The sequence below is a fragment of the Hippoglossus hippoglossus genome, chromosome 16 (genome assembly GCF_009819705.1).
Source record: "Hippoglossus hippoglossus isolate fHipHip1 chromosome 16, fHipHip1.pri, whole genome shotgun sequence".
NCBI classification, from domain to species: Eukaryota; Metazoa; Chordata; class Actinopteri; order Pleuronectiformes; family Pleuronectidae; genus Hippoglossus; species Hippoglossus hippoglossus.
The window spans coordinates 24,508,105-24,528,378 of NC_047166.1; the positions used below are offsets into that span (position 1 = coordinate 24,508,105).

At 40.1% G+C, this 20,274-nt stretch overlaps 1 protein-coding gene across 1 annotated transcript; it reads left to right on the forward strand.

Moving 5' to 3' along the window:
- The first annotated feature begins 558 nt into the window (after positions 1–558).
- Positions 559–18,329, forward strand: fbxl4 (F-box and leucine-rich repeat protein 4). The gene is made up of 9 exons (XM_034612160.1): positions 559–683; positions 2,325–2,961; positions 6,273–6,609; positions 8,554–8,798; positions 9,054–9,267; positions 12,109–12,180; positions 13,762–13,886; positions 14,542–14,729; positions 15,650–18,329. The coding sequence occupies exons 2-9, from the start codon at positions 2,465–2,467 to the stop codon at positions 15,811–15,813; spliced, it is 1,842 nt and encodes a 613-aa protein (XP_034468051.1). The 5' UTR covers positions 559–683; positions 2,325–2,464; the 3' UTR covers positions 15,814–18,329.
- The last annotated feature ends 1,945 nt before the right edge of the window (positions 18,330–20,274 follow it).

The following is a 20,274-nucleotide window of genomic DNA, read 5'->3' on the forward strand; positions in this document are numbered from 1 at the left end:
AAGAGTATTAATTAAGGACTTCTTAATTCTTAACACAGACCAAGATAACAGTCCATTCCAAACAGGCAGGTTTAGAACAGGCACATTAGGAGTCCCTCAAAATGATACGGGTATTATGTGTTGACATGGTGAAAATAGTTTTAATCCGTGTCTAGATCTTTAGAAGTGTAAAGAAATTAGGCAACGTCAAATGATTCCAAGGGACACGCATGATGGAGTCCCTGGGATTGTTTCTGGACCCTTCTGGACAGTCGCCGACCGGATGTTGATCATTTGTTGTACGGAACTGATGGTGCTTTTAAAGTTCCTACGTAACTCTTTGCAAAAATGTGACCTCCCAATACATTCTTATTCAGATAACAATTTTGGAGGAAATCTTTTCAAAGACGACATGAAACTGTTTGTGTTTTTCCGTAGTGGTTTGGCAAACCAAAATATATCCACCGTTTATTACAGCAGCGGGGATATAAAGTTTAATAGGGAATTTTGAATGTGTCGCCTTTTCCTGACCAGTACGCGCAGTGGGTTTAGAGCTGTCGGACTGTCCATGAAGGCATCACAAGGTAAAAGGCAGGACAGGACAGGAGTGAGGTCTGGTGAAAAACATGATATCCTGAAACGGGAAGAAAAGCAATTGCTCTTCACGAATGGATATATCGATCCTCATTGACCGTAAATCTGACGTATGTCCCGTCTTCTTTGGCTGCTAACTATTGCTTAACGACCTATGGAGGCTAACAGCCATGTTTTGACAGCTCAGCTGTCTGTGGACTAGCTAGCTAACGCTGGCTAACACTAGCTATTTAGCGTAAACACCAGCAACATACGCTGGGGGAAGGTAGCAGCCGCACCTCTCTTGCTTGTGTCACTCCGCTTGTTAAGTCGTGTTGGTACTGTTATTGAACCGGGGTCTTCAGAAAGTTCGCTGGTAGATCAGCAATCGGAGCAAACGAGACAAGAGATGACATGTTAGCTGATGCTCAAGAGCGAAGCCATTCCTCTGTAGCATTGATAAAGCGAAGCCAACGTACGACCGACTGGCCCCGGGTGACTTCGTTTCCTGTACAAACAACCTCAAAGCTTGTGCCACACGTCAGTTCTTTTAAAAACACTGACGCTAAAGCCAACTGTCATCAATGGCTGATTGGTAGCGGTGGTGTTAGTCCTGTTAAGAATATGTCTGGTTCGACTCTTCTTTTATTATAATAGTGATACATTTATTTATAAATCACTTGTCAACGCAAAGAACAAAGTGCTGCACAACAGAAAACAAATGGTTGAATTACAGAAGGATTTACATAAATAGTTATGGCAACAATAATATTTGATATTGTAGACTTAAATAACCTGGCACCCCAAGTAAATTCAGGAATATGTCTTCTGAAAAAGTTTTTAGCTGAAATTTAACAGAAGACACCATCTCAGACAGCCTCGGGCCTGATGCAAATGCTCCCCCCTAATTTTCGGCCAATATTTTGGAAGTGATAGCAGATCACAAGCAGCACAGAGGTAATGGAGGAATTAAAAGATCTGAGATATAACTTGTGGCCAGACCACAAAGAGCCTTAAAAGTAGTCGCCAAGATTTTAAAATCAATCTTAAAACAAATTGGGAGCCAATGTTAAAACAATAAATTTGATTCTTCATTTATTACGTTTGAGTCACAGGTTGTCACTAAATGAAGTGCTAGTAAAAACATGTATGGCAGTGGGGTGTCAGACACCAGACCTTGAGGTGCCTGGCATCCTGCAGGCCAGTCCTGCCACTTAAAGAGCCTGACATCAGGTATGGTGTGAATACCTGTCTGCAGGATCCTAGTCACTGAGGCCTGGGGGGAAAGGGTGCTTTGATGATTTGGGGTGTTAGCATGCATTTTGGACATTCCAGTTGGACCTGTTAAACATGCAGTCATGTTAACTGGCTGTCTGCATGTTGTTAGCATGAAGAATGGTCTTTAATAGACAAACCCATCAGTCTACCTTTTGATGACAGGGGTGCTGTGGCAACTGTAGAAAGGTTTGTGTCAGGTTGTGTTTGCTAAGTTAGACCGTGTTACACCCAAGGCAGCACATCATACATGTTTGCAGGACGCGTCATCTCTCATCAGTGCAGTTTACCTTCTTATTTACCCTCCATTTAAAAACTAAAAGTGTGGATGTAGCCTGAATGTTTTCCATTTTTGAAATTGCTGAATATGTATATTTATATAGTCTTTCTACATAACTATTTATTTTTTGTAAAATGGAAAAGCATAAGTTTATATACTTGCTTGCTGTCTTATTGTTCTCACTCTTATCCATGTTTTTTCTCTGCTTCACCCACAGGCCATGTATGTGGCGAGGCCTCTCGACATCTCTTTGTACATCCCCAGCCCTTGAGACCAGTGTGCTTCCACCAGGCAGAGGCTCTTCCTCCCCCTAGTCTCTGTTTCTCCCCTCATCCTCCACCAGCCCCAGAGCTACCTATGTTAACCCTCTTGAGCATGTTTTACTATATCTGTTTACGGCGACGCGCCAGGAGTGGGACTCGAGGTGAGGCGCTGACCAGTCGACGGGCCGTGGAATCGGGGCAGCGAGCGGTGTTGCCGGTCAGTGTGGAGGTGGAGCAGTATGCTAAGGAGGTTCTTGACTTCAGCTCTCACTATGGCAGTGAGAATAGCATGTCCTACACCATGTGGAACTTGGCAGGGGTACCCAACGTGTACCCCAGCTCAGGGGACTTCACTCAGACGGCTGTATTCCGAGCATATGGGACATGGTGGGAACAGTGTGCCAGTGCTCCACCACCTTTCCGCCGCACCCCTAAAGGCTTCTACAGCCGGGATTATATTGAGCTTGGCTTTGAGGAGCCTGTCTATCCTACAGCAGTGGAGGTGCTTGAGACATATTACCCAGGAGCCATCGTCCAGATCCTGGCCTGCTCTCACAACCCCTTCTCCCAGAATCCACCTACTGATGTCAGGTAACAACAGCCATCTGTTGTGGAAAACCATCATCAGTCAGATATTAATTGAATTAATCTTTTTAAGAAAACCATGCAGCACCAGCAGTTCTTGCAGCCTGATACACATTATATCATTCATCTCATATGACATTAATTGGGGTTTATTACATACAGTAATATTTGTATTTTTAGTTTTTGTAACACTTTGCTCACAAAATACTGGGCCTCATTCACCAATTAGTGAAGGTTTTTCTCAGAACTCACTTATGCAGGTTTATTTGTATATGTTTTTAGGCAATAACAGAATCTACACCCACTCACGAGCACACTTTTGCTTGTTAGAGGGCTGACATGTTTATGCAGTAGTGCATTTTCTTAAATGATTATTTTTCTGTATTTTGTGAAGCATTGTGGCCTTTTAAAATAAACAAATAAATACTTCACCATCACTTCAATTATTTAATTGGCATGCAATAATCAACGATTGATCACACTAATTAAAGGCCCAGAGTAGACTTTATTTCTGCACCCGAGGTCCACCAGCACAATGGCATATTAAGCTGCATTGAGATGTTGCAGATTGTGCCCTGAGGAGGGAACACATCTTCCTATGAACAAATTCTCAGCTGATGGCCCACCACAGGGTGCTGTATTTACATTAATGCCCCTGATGACATGCAGGTTCAGCTCAGTAAACTCTGGATGAATCTTTCCTCCTCGAGTGGACAATGTGTCTCTTCTGTGTTTGGCAATGTTTTCTTTGAGATCAAATATCTTCATCAGTGGTGCATGCTTCTCTGGCTTCTCTGGAAAAAGTATTAACTAAACATATTGAAGCATCCAATTTTTGTATTTTATATCTGCCGACTCTACTAAATATGATGGCTTGCTTTCTGTTCACTTCCTGCTGCAGTGCCTCCCCTTCAGGTCTTATGTCTTCATTCACCATCTTTAGATTTTATGGGGGACTACCTATACAAAGAAGCAGCAAGTTTCATATCTCTACAGCATCCAAGCAGAGTTTCCTTTTTCCATCAGTTAAAACCAAGAGGTTTAACAGTTTGATTAAATATGTATTTAAACGGGTATGAAAACAAGACCACCAACAGACCAGTCAAATAAACTACTGAGGGGGCATTTAGAATAGACCCTGGGTGAAATTGGTTTTTGGTCTTTTTGTAGGACAAGCAACCTCATCATAGATAAAGAATAAATGATGTTTAAGGGAAAAATTGATGGTTAATGCAGTTTTGTTACGATCAGCTTAACCCTCTGTTTCAGTGATACAAAAAGCTTCAAAGGTTAACTTCAACCAATCAATCAAATTTTATTTGTTTAGCCCATAGTCACTTGAGTGAAGAAAATTGAAATTTATTGATAAATTCAAATTCAACACAACTTTATTTCTCCCTGGAGGGCAATTCAAATGGACCACTATGGATTAGCTTGTGAAGCTTGTGAAGACCATGTGCTCTGCTGTGGGTAAATACCAGGAATGGGGACAGACAGATTTTACTCATGTGAAACCAACTTGATCATGTTTTTACCCAATGAGAACCTGGCTATCAGCAAACCCCAGTCCTGCTGGTCATTAACCAGATTAAAAGGTATCTCAATCGTTGATTGGTAAAATCAACACAATGAGAGTAATCCATGATTAATATGTTGTATTTCAGCCTTATCTTTCTTAATAAAATAAATTGATTTATATGTAAATACATTATTGAGCCCATAATAAGATATTTGCAATAATAAAGTTCTTGGATTCTATGGTTCCTTTTTGTAGCGCTATTAAGCCAATAGGAAAACTGCCACTCAGATATGGGGTTGTGGCCTAAAGGGTGTGGTCACATAAAAACTCCAGCAGATGGTGCTGTTTAGCTCAACATATTAATCACAAACTAATCAAAGAACAATATAAAACTTGTAAACAATGACAAAAAATGTATCAAAGAACAATATAAAACACGCGAACAGACAATAACAAAATACAAGTTAACAAATGTTTTTTACAAAAACATCAAATCTAGATCCACATTTAAGCCTGGGTATTTTGAATCCTGTGATTCATGGGTCCAAAGATCTTCCCGTTGGTTCACGGTTCACAGTTTACTCTGTCCCTCACTTTTTCGAAAGGAAACAGGGATGTGGTCAATGCCAAAGGTTTGTAGTGTGGATGGATAACTGTTAAGGAAGTCCAGAAAATGTCAAGCCATGGGAGAGTTGACATTACATGTGTGGATGCCATATTTTTGTTCTGCTAGTCTTTTTGTTCTCCTGATGAAGAAACTTTGCAACTACCTTTGAGTTGTAAAGTCCATACGTGTCTTAGTGTGCTTAAAACTTGTGCAGTGGTTACATTTGTAGGACCCCTTAGGTTTTGGACCCTAGCATTCATGTTGGGTGTTAGGTTGAAGATGGCTGTGTACCAGTTCTTCCTCTATTGTTTGGAATCTCCTGAAACTGATCAATGGTTGTTCTGGAAGCTCTGGCGTAATGTTTCATCACTTTTAATGATACCCCAATTTTTGTTTGTGATCAGTTTAATCTGCTTCTGTACTGTATTTTGTGACAAAAAACGTTCTATCTTTTCTCACTTTGGAGGCAGTTTTTTGTAGTAAAGTTTGTCTGTCTAGATGTTTGGCCCTAGTGCATGCTTTCCGCAGCATAGAGTTACTGTATTCCCGTTCCTGGATGACACCACATGACACCATTTCTTTTAATTTGGCTTCAAACTCATTTTCCTTGCGTATTTGTTGAAACTGGCCAAAAGGCAGATTTTCTTGAAGCCACTTTGGATGGAAACTGTTGGCATATAGAGCGGAATTTCTGTCAGTAGGTTTCCTTAATATTGATTTATGCAAGGTCCCTTGATTGTCTTTGAAAATAGTTAGATCTAAGAATTGTATCTTCTCCTTGCTGTAATCTAGAGACAACTTTATGTTGAGGTTACTACTATTAAAAAATGCATGAAAAATCCAGAAGTTCTGCTTCAGACCCAGACCAAAACAAACAGACATCATCAATGTACCGTCCCCACAAGATATTGTTCTTTAGAAAACCATTTATTTTGTGGTTAAATACAAAGTCTTCCTCCCATTTACCCAGGTATAAACCTGCATAAGAAGGGCTGTAGCAAGCTCCCATTGCACATCCATTAATCTATAAAGAATGACTGTAGGTTTAATGGCAAAGTGTGCTGTACTATAGGTAGATTGGTGCTCACAAATCAGCACCAATCTCCTTCTAAGATTTTGGCCCCAGTTGGAAATCTCAAAGAATGGTGTAGCTTTATGGGGCAACTGCCATTTAAACTTTCTCTTGTTCAGGTGGGAGGTGCTTTGGTCAGGAGGGCCCACCAAGGTGCTGACATCTCAGGCACGCCAGTTTTCCCCCAACATCAAACATATCAACTTCCCCACCAACCTGCTGCGTCTGGAGGTCAACAGTTCTCTGCTGGATTACTACACCGAGCTGGATGCTGTTATTCTCCGCGGGGTAAAAGAGAGGCCCATGCTGGCCCTGTATAAGATGCCCATGATCGACATCAGTGACCTGAGTGACAGCGAGGATGAGCTGTCTGACATGGGCGTTCCTTTCAGACAGGGAGGTGACATCAAGCACCAGAGGACAGGAAATGGCTACTTTGACAAGCTGCCCTATGAGGTAATTAAACAGCAGAACTATAATGTCACTCTGTAGAGCGTACACCTCGTTCAAGGCCCAACAGTCCCCTTAAATTTAATAAAGCTGCATTGTTTTAATAGCTCAAAACAATGCAGATCATAAAATCATAATCTTTCATCAAGATCCATGCATCATTCTCTTGGAAACCTTGGAAATTGATAGAGGACTGATAGGATATCAGTCTGCTGTTGATATATCAATGAGTACGTGCAATTTTGTTTGGCTAGAATTTAAGGTTACTGTTGGGCCATGGCGGAGATATGCACTCTCTGTAGGCCATTCTAGATTCAAGTTTTTCTGTTTTTTGGCAAGTAGGAAAGTCATTTGAAACTCTGAACCTGATTGTTTAATTTACCGACTGAAACTATTAATTGATTATTAGAACTGTTGTGGAAGAGTCGTCTGTTGACTAACTAATATCTGTATGTACATGCAAGTGGATATTGTCATGAAAGAAAGCCTCTTTGATATTTATGCTAAGATATTATTCAGAGCTGCTCCCTGAAAGTCAGTTGGTAGATGAGGAGACCCTGAGTCCACAGTACACACTTTATTTTAGCTGCCTCATAGTGCACAGAGCTGAAGTTTTACTACTGACTCTTGTCTAAAAAATGGCAGAAACCATAAGACTGACTGTGATGGAAGTGGAGACGGTGATAGAAACGTAGGGCAGCACGAGGCTGTTCAGTGCACCTCCCATGCTCTCCTGTCTGGCTGGAGAGACACTCTGCAATGTGGGAGAATTTAATAACTAAGCTATTACCTGGATCCCCGTTGTGACTCTGACTGTGTAGAAATGTGATGTTTTCAGTGAAGAAAAATCCGAACTGGAACTCATGCATATGGATTTTCTGACTCTAAATTAACAAAAAGGATGAATACGGGAATGCTTGTATTGAACACCAAATCTGATTCAATGAATCTTAATAATATTTTGTAGTAGTAGCAATGAATTAAAAAAGTTTCAAATATATAGTGGGGAAGAAGTACACACACACACACAGACACAAAACGTCAGTACAGTACTAAAGCACAGTGAACCGATTGATACAAAAACATACATACAAACATAGGAATCATTGGCTAAAATTAATTAAGGAAAATAAAAAGCACACACTGAATTGTACAACTTTTTACTGTGCTGAGTAGCTAAGATTCTACGAGTCTTAGATTTTAATCAATAGATTATGATCTTAATTTATAATAACAATGCAATAATAATTTGCAGTATGTACTTCAATATACTTTATATGTACCCTGTGTTTGTACACACTCCATTAAACAGTATTCCACAAAAACAAATGCACATTGTGGCCTGGGCCTGAACTGACACTTGATCTTGTTTGCACTCACGGACACAGAGTCATTTTCATGCCATACTGACACATCATGTCGTCTGAGGCGAGCTTCAAAACACCGGCAGTGCTCTTGATTTTCGTTCTCTTATCTCTTCTCCAAACCGCTGCCATTAACAGCAGTCTTCACAACCGTTGTGGGTTTGTCTCAGAAACACAATATAGCTATTATCTGTCGGCTGATACCCGCTTGAACACTGTATTGTTAATCAACTGCAACACACACACCCCCCCGCACACAGACACACACTTTGAGAGGTACATGAACAAAGTGTAAAACAAGCCCGCTCACCTCGCCACTGATCCTGCAATCAGGGCTTTGTGTCCCAGATAACCACTATTTGGATCTGCCTGTAGGAGGGACACAATTAACATTCTCTACTCTGCTCTGTTGTTTTCTGTTCTCTACAAGGTCCTAGTTCTCTTGAGTTTTCTGTTATATGCTTTGTTTTTTGCAAAACTTGTTTTCCAGTCACACCTTTTGTCTTTTTGTTGCCCCCCCTCTCAAAACTTACCCTTTCCTATCTCCTCTCCTCTTCTAACCCCTCTCCTTGTCTTCCGTCCACAGCTCATTCAGCTGATACTGAGCCACCTGGCCCTGCCAGACCTCTGCCGTCTGGCCCAGAGCTGTAAGCTGCTGCACCAGCACTGCTGTGACCCGCTGCAGTACACCCAACTGAGTCTTCAGCCCTACTGGGCCCGGCTGAGTGACGCTTCCCTGGGACACCTGCAGAGCCGCTGCACCCTCCTCCAGAGGCTCAACCTGTCCTGGACTGGCAACCGCACCGCTCTCACCCTGACCGGCTTCAGCAGGTCAGACTGTCAGTGGCCCATAAGTGCTAGAAAATGGAGATGACCTTGCAAAACTAGCAAAAGAATAAGCATATGCATAGTTTTGACTGAGGGACATACTAAGTATACATTTTTTTCAGTAATCCCCAAAAAATAAAAGAAGAGATCCTGAAAAAAGATGTTAGCAATACTATTAGAAATAAGGGGGAGGAGGACTAGGTACTTGAAATGGGACTAATCTTGTTTCCTTTTCTATCCCCACATCTTCCTCCTCAGTTTTATGAAGGCGTGTGGTGTGAGCTTGGTCTGTCTAGAGCTGTCGTGCTGCCATTTTCTGAATGAGGCCTGTTTGGAGGTCATCTCTCAGACTTGTCCAGAGCTGCAAGAGCTCAACCTGGCCTCCTGTGACCGCCTGCACTCGCAGGCCTTCACTCACATCTCTAAACTAACCCGCCTCCGCCGGCTGGTGCTCTATCGGACCAAAATAGAGGTAGGCTCAATCAAAATCACATTTTCAACTGCAGACATAATCTGTTCTGTTCAGTTTCTGCAGGACCACTGATATCTTTTTTTCTTAACTGGTTGCCCTGGCTGTTTGTAATATAGAGATATACATGTTGTGGAGTTACTTTAAAGAAGTACCTCATATGCCTCTATTTTTTGCCAATATTAATTCTTATCAAGGATAACGCACACAGAAGTTACAGCAGAGTGTCTGAGTCTGAAGAAGTAAAATCAGCCAATATAATAGAAATGAATAAATCAATTAACAATGATATAGGAGAATATACTTTTGAGCTTGTTTCAGCAATAGGGAAACACTACTAGCTCTTTTAATTGACAAAGTACAATGTGTTTTGGACAATTCTAATACTTTGTTAGGTTAAACTAGAGGTCTATAATGTTTCATGGGCTTCCTAATGTGCTCTTGTTCCTGTCCAGTGGTCCAGTCGTGCACAACTTTGTTTAAATGGTTCTTCCTCCTCTTGCGTTTTATCAAAACTGGCCCTAAAAATGTAACGACTTTAATAGGTGTAGTTTATCGAGGAAAAAAAACGTTTTTTTTCACTATAGCAGCACTTGTTAGCTGGGTGAGATATTTCCACAGCGACGTCATTCAGCTGTCTGTACATTCATTTGCACAAATCTTCTTACACAGATGCAAATCAGATTTCAGCTGGTCACCAAGACCATAAGAAAACAGAGTTACCTCAACTCTTTACCAAAGATCAGATTCATTTGTATATTTCTATGCCAAATTACAAGGCAGCAGATGGCAGTGGTCTGCTTTACCAACAGCTTCCTTCCTTCCAAATTTTTCAATAGCATGCATGATATCTGGTGCAAAAAATACAGCATGTCTGATCTGTGAAAAGTAGACAAGAAGAAGCCAAGACTGCTTGGGGTCTTTAGCCTTGGGATTTTAAGAATAGGTCATCATCAAGCTCACCATTCTTTACACCAGGGATGTAAAGAAGTCCATTTAGTTTTTTACTGTACTTAATTACATTTTTTCATGTATCTTTACTTAAGTGGTTAGTAGATTTCACTTATACTCCACTACATATATCGGCCAATATCTGTGCTTTCTACTCTACTAATTTTTACAAAGTATTGCGTTACCAGATGTTCAGATTGTTTTTTGTGTTTTTAAAAGTAATCAATAATGAGAGGGGATTTGGTCCACTGATCCAATCAGAACAGGCATGTAACATTAGACCCCACCTCCTCCTGCAGCAGCAGCATCACTGATGAAGAAACACCTTAAATGGATTCAAAAGAGACCACGACTGAGACTCAGCCATTGATTAATATGACAATGAAATGTTTTCAGTAGCATTATATGCAGCATTCTTTATTAGTATGACAGAGACTGAACAATTTTTTATCAAAATTGTTTTACAGTTGGCACAGTTGATTGTTGCATTAGGGAATAGGGTAGACTCAACAAGTACTTTTACTTTTAATACTTGGAGTATATTTAAAAGGAAGTACTTATTTTTACTTAAGTGGAAACGTTAATGTGGTACATTTGAGTAATTTTTGTCTTTATTTGTACTTTTACTTAAGTAGCATGTTTGAGTAGCTACTTCCTACACCACTACTTTCTACGGGACTCTTGCATAAATTAACAAACACCCCAAGTCACAATTGTCCATGCTTACATTGTCAGTGTCATTTTGATAGTTTCAAAAAAGAGGTAAAACTCTTTCACAAAACTTTCATTTGATAAAAGCCATTGGCTGCAGTTTGTTCAGTTCATGATGAATAGCTTCATACATAAAAATACATACACTTTTATCTTAATTTGAATGAAAACGTTAGAAAGCCCTGTCAGGGTGGAGGGCTAATATCTATTTCCACTATCTGCTTATTTGATGATATATGCTTTGTGATGGAATCAGTTAATTCTTTGATGTAGTGGGTGAACATGAACAACTCTGAGCTCAGGGGGTCTTAAACACACATACTACATATGTGCAGGTTCAAGCCTGTCTGACGTGTAAAACCGCTGTCTTGTGTGTTGGTGTTACACCTCAGCGTATCTCCAGTGTTTTCTGTCTTTTAGAGCAGCACGAGGCAGTGTCGAGTTTCTGCGGCGGAGCCAGGCAACATGCTGCAAGTTGTTTGTACGCAGGCAGACAGAGCGAGCTGTGTGTCTGTTTTAAGCCCCGACATCTCAGCTGTCATTACCCTGTCACTGTTCTAATTAAATGGCTAGCTCGCCGCAGAGAGGCGTTTATAAAGATGCCAGTGACGAGTCTGAGTACGCACACCAAACGCACACACAAGAGGCTTTTCCTTTCATGTCTGACACTTTCTCCTGCCACTGAGGTTCATGTGTTGGCTGGTGCAGTTTTGAATTCCCATATCTCCCTTCTAGCTGCAGCTCCCCTGGAGAGACCTCTGTCCTTGCTATGCTGACTTTGTGAGGAGCAGTTAAAAAAAATCTGTTTTGCAATATTAAATTCCCTCACATAGAGCAAATATTACCTGAGTGTGCCAGGCAGCAGACAGGAAATCATTTTGGAAGGACTTAGGATGGCATGATCGGACCTGTTATCATTATTTAAACGCATCTTGTTATTTGGATGTATACCTTTTATAGAATTACACTCAGATCAGATATCAGTGCTTTACTCTGTTGTTGATCATGTTGCTCCAATAAAGCAGTTATTTATTGATCTTTTCCAGCTGTTTTGACCATTATTGCTACCTGCTGTAGTCTAATTCTAATACATGTTGCTTCTGTTTCAGTTTAAATGAATGACACCTACTTTTAAAGCATAAGTCTCTAACCCTGTGACTTTGTTTCTCCTTGTATCTCCAGCAAACATCTATTCTGAGCATCCTGACTTTCTGCATAGAGCTGAGGCACCTCAACCTAGGGAGCTGTGTGAGGGTGAGAATGTATACTAGATGTTCCTTTAGTTTATTCTACTAATAAACTTTATTAGTAGAATAAACAAATTAGCAATTTGCTACTTTGAGGTTCCACATAAACTAATAGCATTTTGTTAAATACATGTATTTGCTTTCTGGTTGAGAGTTAGGTGAGAAGATGGAAAAATCTGTTCTGATCTGTCAAGGCTACATCCAGCAGTCCCTGGGAACAGGAGTAAAGAGCTGTCAAATTTTTCCCCCTGTAAAAACTGCTTGTCAGCACATTACAAACTAATTTGTGCGACATGCACCGTATGAAAGACTTAATTTTCAAGCTATTTAAAGATAGTGATTGTTGTATCTTCCTAGATTAATTCACTTTTGTTCTTTTTTAGTTATGATGGTGAAACTAGACGATAAAATAAGTTCTATAGCATCATTATCTGTATTTATTTGTTTTTCAAATGGTTTAACCTGAGCCAGGCCAACAATGATAGCAATCATAATTTCCTTTCAGGGTTCGTAGCATAACGCTGTTTTTATTTAAATGCACTTGTATCTGATCGGTACTCTGTATCGACGAAAATGCAAAGTCCAGGTGTCAGAATCGGCATCAGGACTAGTCCCTTTTATATAACAGAGTGCTTGTTTTAAGCACTCTGTTCACTAATTCACTCCGCCAGTCTTTAACTGACAAAGTGACTCAATAACTCGACCACACACCTTGTCATTAGCTGAGTTTCAATCCAATTGATTCATATTTGATGCAAATTAGATCGTTGCAACTCATAGAATATGAATGGAAATCCAAATCTTTTTTTCTTAAGACCCAAAGTGTCGTCATTAATGGAATGGAAATACATAATGACAGCAACTCCTTCAGCTGAAGTTTTAATAACCGTCCACTGCTAACCACGGTAAATGTTTTGCATGCTGTTATTTCTGTGGGTTAGGTGCCCGCACTGGCTGTTTGGCTGCTAAATTGCATTTCTTTGCTTTCATCTTAGGATGAAAGGATGAAATATGGCCAACATTACCTGACACCAAAGAACAATAACATTCCCGCAAACACAAATCACTTCTTGAAAGACTATATCATTTCCTTTTTTGATGATGATGATGTTCTCAGTTGGAGCTTTGTTCCCTCTTGAGAGGGAGGTTATGTACTTCAAACCAGCCGATACATCTACTCAGCTTTTTATTGTTGCTGCATTTCAAAAGTTTGTTCAAAACACACAAGACAGACAGTTAGAAAAGTAGTGACACGCTCATTACTTCATTCCCCCTAACAGCATCATTTTCTCGGACCTCAGCATCAACTTTATATAAGTCCTCAGTCATGGCATCCTCAAGGCAGATCCCTGAATTCTGTGACTGCATGAAATACACAGACATTTTATAGTATCTAATGTATTGGAAGTAAACTCCACAGAATCTCTCTCCTTCTTGACATTGTCACTTAGACAAACATAGTATCCATTCAAAAGTATTTAATACTCTGAGGGCCCATTTCTTCCTCCAAAGAATCCCAGTGAAGCTACGAACAGGCAGACAGACACCCCTGAAAATGGATGTTTAAAGCTGACTGTCTCTCCTGCAGATTGAGGACTGTGACGTTGTGACCAGCATGCTGGCTGCTCGCTGCCGCTCCCTCTGCTCACTGGACCTGTGGCGTTGCAGAAACCTGACAGATCGAGGCCTGGCCGAGCTCGTCTCTGGCTGCAGGTAGGCAGTGCAGTTGTGTTCCATGCATTGAAAATGTTTATCGTATACTTCTCATTGAAGAGGCGAACAAACATAGTCAAAATTCTTTTTTTTATCAGGTTTTCATTCTTTTGCAGTGTCGGGCTGCTGCTGCGTGCTGTAAAGCAATAACACAGATGGCATATTACGCCACAACATGTAAATATAATGTAGTGACCAGTTAGGACAGCAGATATTCCCAGTGATCACCTTGTGTTTGGAAAATCACTACATTAGAGTTATTTCATTATGCCTCAGTGCCTTTCCCATCTTTATTGTCTTACTGATAAATGGTTTGTTGGTAAATAGACGATTTACAAAAATACAGAAATGTGGTGTTTCGTTTTCAAGTCACAAGTTGAAGAAGGGCTTTAAGGGCTGAGAAAAAAACTGCAATGTCAATAATGTTGATAATTCACAGCCGCTGGTGTTACAGAGCACTGGTAAACTGTTTATTCAGTTTATTTATATTGAACACTGCACTTCCAATGTTTGGTCACAGACAGACAGACAGACAGACAGACAGACAGACAGACAGACAGACAGACAGACAGACAGACAGACAGACAGACAGACAGACAACTGAAAGGTTGTAGATCACATCTGATTCCATGTGAATTGGTGTGTGTTTGTTCAGGATGCTGGAGGAGTTAGACCTGGGATGGTGTCCCACGCTGCAGAGCAGCACTGGATGTTTCCAGCATCTCGCCCGCAGCCTTCCACGCTTGCGCAAACTCTTCCTCACCGCCAGCCGCAGTGTCTGTGACTCAGACATAGAGGAGCTGGCCGCCAGCTGCCCCTCACTGCAGCATCTCGACATACTGGGTAAACACTGATCTCACACATATGTGGAAATCCCTTCACAAACATTTGTTATTTATTAATGATTTGTTAATAGCTCGTGCAACTAAAGCTGCTAATGTGTTTGTCAAGTGAACTTCACATTTAGCAGAGCATTTCCAATGTGGGATGTGGTGTCATAGTGAACAGCAGATTCACAGCAGCAACCTCTGAAGACAGAATCAATGTATAATGGAATCACTCCAACACTGTTGCCTTGTTCTCGGCCATTGATCGTCACATGAATGAATAAGGGACATCAAAGAATCATGGACATATTTTTGCATGGTTGCACTACATGTGTCCATGCTCATGGAAAATAAATACTGTTTTTGCCTTTTGATTTATGTTTCCTCATTACGTTTTGAGTTTAGAATATTAATGTCCAAGTTTCTCCTGTGATATTTGGTCATAGCCCTGTAAATATACAGGCACATGTGGGTATGAACTCTTGATGTCATGATACCAGGCTTTGTACATTTACATATTTGGATTGTATTCACAGTTTTCTTTATTGCGCTGTATATTCTCCTAGTAAAGAGTTTTGCCTTCCTGCCTTTAGGTTTTCTAGATTTTAGGACCCATTGTTTGTAGTGGACCCTAGGATCAGATGTTTCGTCCATAACCACTATACACCCTCACCCGAGGAAGGCCCTGCCAGGGTTGATCGAGTACAGTTTTTTGAGTTTATGATTTGTAGTTTCTAGAAATTGTAATTGGTATCAAGAGCTGACATTTTTTTATTTGTACTAATCTGCTTGGTGTTTAAAATGTTGCTGTCCATGTCTGGTTTATTCTAATAAGAAATTTGCACATATTTTTCGGGGGGCACATTTACTTCCATTATTTGCCCTGTATTTCTTTGCTTATGCTTGTTTCCCTGTTGTGACTTGTCTCTCGGACAGGTACACGGTTGGTGAGTGCCGCCTCGCTGAAGAAGCTACTCCAGTCGTGTCCTCGGCTTCTCCTCCTGGACGTCTCCTTCTGCTCCCAGATAGACATGCGGGTCGTCCAGGAGCTCTGTGGCCTCTTCCCCAACGTTGCCATCAAGAAGAGTTTCACTCAGTGATCCCCAGCAGAGGAAGTAAGAGCGGGGAGGTGCTCATCAGCAAACACTGCCTCAGAGTGAGTCAGTTACTGGAGGAAAACCTGCCTGCATCTGTGCCACAGACAAGATCTTTTAGTGGTCAGTAAACAAAGCAGTTAGACTGGATGAGGAGGTTTTTGGATCAACTGGCTGGATGCTAACAACTACAGACTGCTAGTTAAAGGATTACAAAATGTGAGACTTTTTTTTGTTGTTAATATTTTTGGACACTTGAAATTATCAGGAAAGATTCTGCATCTTCCACAAATATCAATCACCACTTACGTATTGCCAAGAGAAAAGCTGTAAAATATGCCTTCCTACTGGATGCAAGACACACAAACAATCTGACAATGTGAGAAATCCTCCCATGAACATTGTGTGAGTGCAACAAAATTGGACAAAAAAAAGTGTAAAACTCACCCTTAATGAAAACTGTGAAAAACAAAACCTGTGTTTGGTAGCCACATACTCATGTTCGCTGGTTACACATTTAAAGATCAGGGCCTTGGTCAGTGCCTTGTCAGAATGTGCTGCAAACAAGCTATTTTAAATGCATGAGGGTCACTCTGACGGCACCTGTCAACATTAAGTCATTTTGATTTTGATTTAAGAATTCTTACTTGATGCAGTTGTGCTCACAGGTAACGGGGGTGTTAAAGGCAGTGAACGCAGCCTTATTTCACACACTCTACTGTGTGGGTTGTGCCAACTCAAACCTAGATGCAGATATCGCTGGGTATGTGTTGCTGCAAACTGACTGCTTAATCTCACGCTCGAACTGAAATAACAGTAACATGCCTGAGATACACCTTCAACATGTTGTCATCCAGAAACGTGAGAACTTGAAAAACTAAACTGGAACAAAATGAGTTTTGATTTACACGTGCTACAAATGCAGACAAAAGAAAAGCACCCAGGGCATCAAGTCAACAGCAGACAGAGGGACTCATTTCAAATAAAAGTAGTAAGAAGTAACACTTGAACAACTTTACAGTGGTATGAACAGAGAAGACCAGCTAATTCTCTCCTGAAGCTGAAACCATTGACTGTTTGACATTTTGTTTTGCGTTTGTCAATCACCTTAAGTTTTAAATGAAATTACTCTCAGTTGGCCAATTGATTAATTGACTAATCTGTCAACCAGACATGTCTGATGTATCTGATTTAAAAACATGTATTTTTTGGACTTTGCAGATGGATATAATAATTATATATAAATCTGATCGTGTTGATTGAGCTTTTTGGCATGGTAGGTGTTTGAGGATAATTCCAGAATTTTTTAAGCTGGGCACTATTTTGCCATCAATTTGTGTCTAAATGATTATTAGGGACAAAAATGTTTGGAATATGTCCAATAATGAGCATGATCCCGATAGTATCTGCAAAACATATGCAAGGAAATCATCGGCAGTAGTGTGCCTCATAGTATGTTCACCAAAAGTGCTTGTCTTTGCCCCCAGGCTCAGATTGTTATTACAACTTTGTGGAAAGGATCCCTACAGAGATAGACCTTGTTAAAGAGTTTAAATGGCTTTTATAGCGCTTTGTTCAAAACCACCAGACTCCTTTGAGAAAAGCTGTAATTTAGTCGAGCACAGATATTTTCCCTATATGACTGGCAGTATTGTCATCCTGGTCAAAATGTGTTCGGTTAGGTTAACTGACTGTTTTGTCATTGTAGTCTGGTGCCTTTGAACTGAGCTTGTTACTGGTGAAACAAAAAGGATCTTGCTCTTCAACAGAAAGGTCGATCTCTGTATGGATCTTTTCAATACAGTGTATTGTTGAAAAAACGAGCACTTTGAATGGATGCACTTTGACACTGACAAACAACCAGATGGATTGTCCCTATAAATCATTTAGACACAAAAATTGGACCCGGTTAAAAATACCAGGATTATCACGTAATGAGAAATGAAAGGCTTAACTGAACTTGAGACATGTTGGTTTAAATTTGTAGATGTAACCTGTGTTGGGTTGACTTCTGTTTAAATCTGCCCTTAATTTAAAATTATGTGTTTCTTCAGTTTTTAATGAGATAATTCACTTTATCCGGCTCAAGTAAATCAAAAATTCAGGTCAGGTTTTTAAGTCAGCCTGGCCAATGTTAATTGTAATTAGAGTGATTGATAATTGATTATGCTTAAGCCATACAGGTCATTAAGTTGTTTTGGACTGGATTTTATTTTAAGGTAGCTGGAGGTCCTGGGTTTTTGTGATGTTGAGAGTTTTGTCTCCAAAGCTCAAGTTTGAACAGCACCTGTTCCAAAGTGCTTTTGTGATGTTGCATGTTTTTCCTCTTGCTATTCACATTAAGCTGTTTGATTACAGCCACTTACTTTCTGTGCTCACCACCAAACTGATGGAGGGGTTCTGTGAATGAAGCTGAGTAGAGTCAAAGTGACACAGTGTAAATGCCCAATGTGATCTCAGTATTTGTCCTGAAACTCAGGGGTTATATATTTCATCTGGTTTGAATTTTTTCAATATATATTTTATTCCAGAAACCAGCACATCTTAATAGTAACACAAGACTGACTCAGCTTTGAGGTTACCTGCTGTAGGCGTTGATCTTGACCAACAAACACAACACAAATGATAATTAACACTGAAGTGAATGACACACAGGAAAGATCACAGCTCATTGGGTGTTAAATGTTGCATTAATTATATGATTATGACAAATATATTCCTGTAATCAATTATTTCATTTTTGTAATATATAAAGTCACAGTTGCAATGTGGCTGAAGTGCTTGAAAAGCATTTCTTTACTTTTTTCTGGAAAAAAAAAAACTTGAAGTTTTCTTTAAAGCACATGCGTTTGGTCAATATTTGTGCCTTATACTCCAGTTTGAATGTGGTGTGGTGTCCCTGTGGTATAGATTGTAGTGAAGTGCTTTGCTTTTATGCCCTTCAACCAAAGTAATACACAGAAACATGGTCATTAGTATCACTGCTGTATTTGACCACTTTATATGCCATATGTTGTATATCAGCCATGTTAATTAATATGCAAAACAATATTTATTTATATTGATCCCTGTGTGATTAAAATGCTATTTAAAATCATTATCCTTATATAAAAAACTGTAATGTACTATTTGGGAAATACAGCATTTTGTTTTCTTACCCAAAGTCAAATGAGAGGAATGATATTTCACCTCAATGCATTCAGCAGGTCTGGCCTAGTTTAGCACAGAGGATGGGAGGACTTCTTTAGCCTAGCTTAGTACAAAGAACAGAAGTATGTCCTACAATTAGCTTAGCACAAAGAACTTTAATATGTCCTACACTTATCTTTTAACAAAGGACAGAAGTAAGTTCTACAATTATCCTAGTACAAGGAACAGCATTATGTACTGCACTAAGCTAAGTAGCCTAAAAAGAACAAAGTATCTCCTGCTTAACTTAGTAATAAGAATGGTATTTGTTTTGCCTAAATCGGGGTAATTTAGCTCCATCAACGAAAAGAAAAAAATGCTGGTGGGGGACTGATGCTAGTAATATCGCTGATCATTTTTGCTAAGCTAGGATAAAGTCCTGACAGAAGCCTGGTGCAGGATGAGCCTGAAATCCAACAGATATAAATCATCCAATATAATAATTGGTTTCACGAAAAAACCTTTAAAAGGCTGGACTGTACCATTAAAGTCATAGTTCTGTTGAAATGTATAATTTTCAATTTTTTTTTTTTCAGTGGTTTTGTTTGAAATAGAAGGTTTGCTTACAGTATGGCATTAATATGTGTTTCTATGAGGGCTTATGGACGATGAAAGTATTACCCCAGAGAGTTGCAGCAGTAGTGAGGAAGAAGAACGGAGGATGAACATTTTTATTATAGCTGGTTGACTAGAAGCTAAGAAGTGCGCACGTCAGGGTTTTTCTGGCCCACCCAAGACAAGTATTTTTAAGATAATTACTTATGTGTTGTATTTGTTTGCCACCTTGAGTGACTGGGACGACCCTGCTTTTCTTTCAAGAGTATACATTTTCTCTCCTCCCTGTCTGGCTGTGTGGTCAGCCTTTGTGCTATGGGTTGGACATGCAGTGATGCTAACATGACCGCGAACACCACTGTTGTGTTAAAAGGTTGTGCCTCTGTCATGATGAAACCGGGTGCTTCACTTTCACCAGATTTTAAATAAACTGAAGACTGATGACCGACACTGAAAGCTTCGTTGCTCTGTGACTCCACAGTTCTCTTGCCATCCGTCAAGGACATATTTTCTTCATTGCTACAGAATCAACAAAACACTTTCAGGGGTAAACAGTGTTGCAGCCAAATCCAATACAATTGAGGTAAATGGTGACCGATTCTTCAACTGTAAAAAAAACAACTGACAAATAATAAAAAGCCTCCATACTGCTCCTCTGGTGTCATCCAAGTGTCTGTAAGCCTGTGATCCACATGCTAGCGCAGCTCCAGAGGAGGATATCAG

Coding starts and splice junctions, on each gene's coding strand:
- fbxl4 (XM_034612160.1), top strand. CDS start 2,465: ATGTTAACCCTCTTGAGCATGTTTTACTATATCTGTTTACGGCGACGC. Junction 6,610..8,553: donor TTGACAAGCTGCCCTATGAG/GTAATTAAACAG, acceptor TTCCGTCCACAG/CTCATTCAGCTGATACTGAG. Junction 8,799..9,053: donor ACCCTGACCGGCTTCAGCAG/GTCAGACTGTCA, acceptor CTTCCTCCTCAG/TTTTATGAAGGCGTGTGGTG.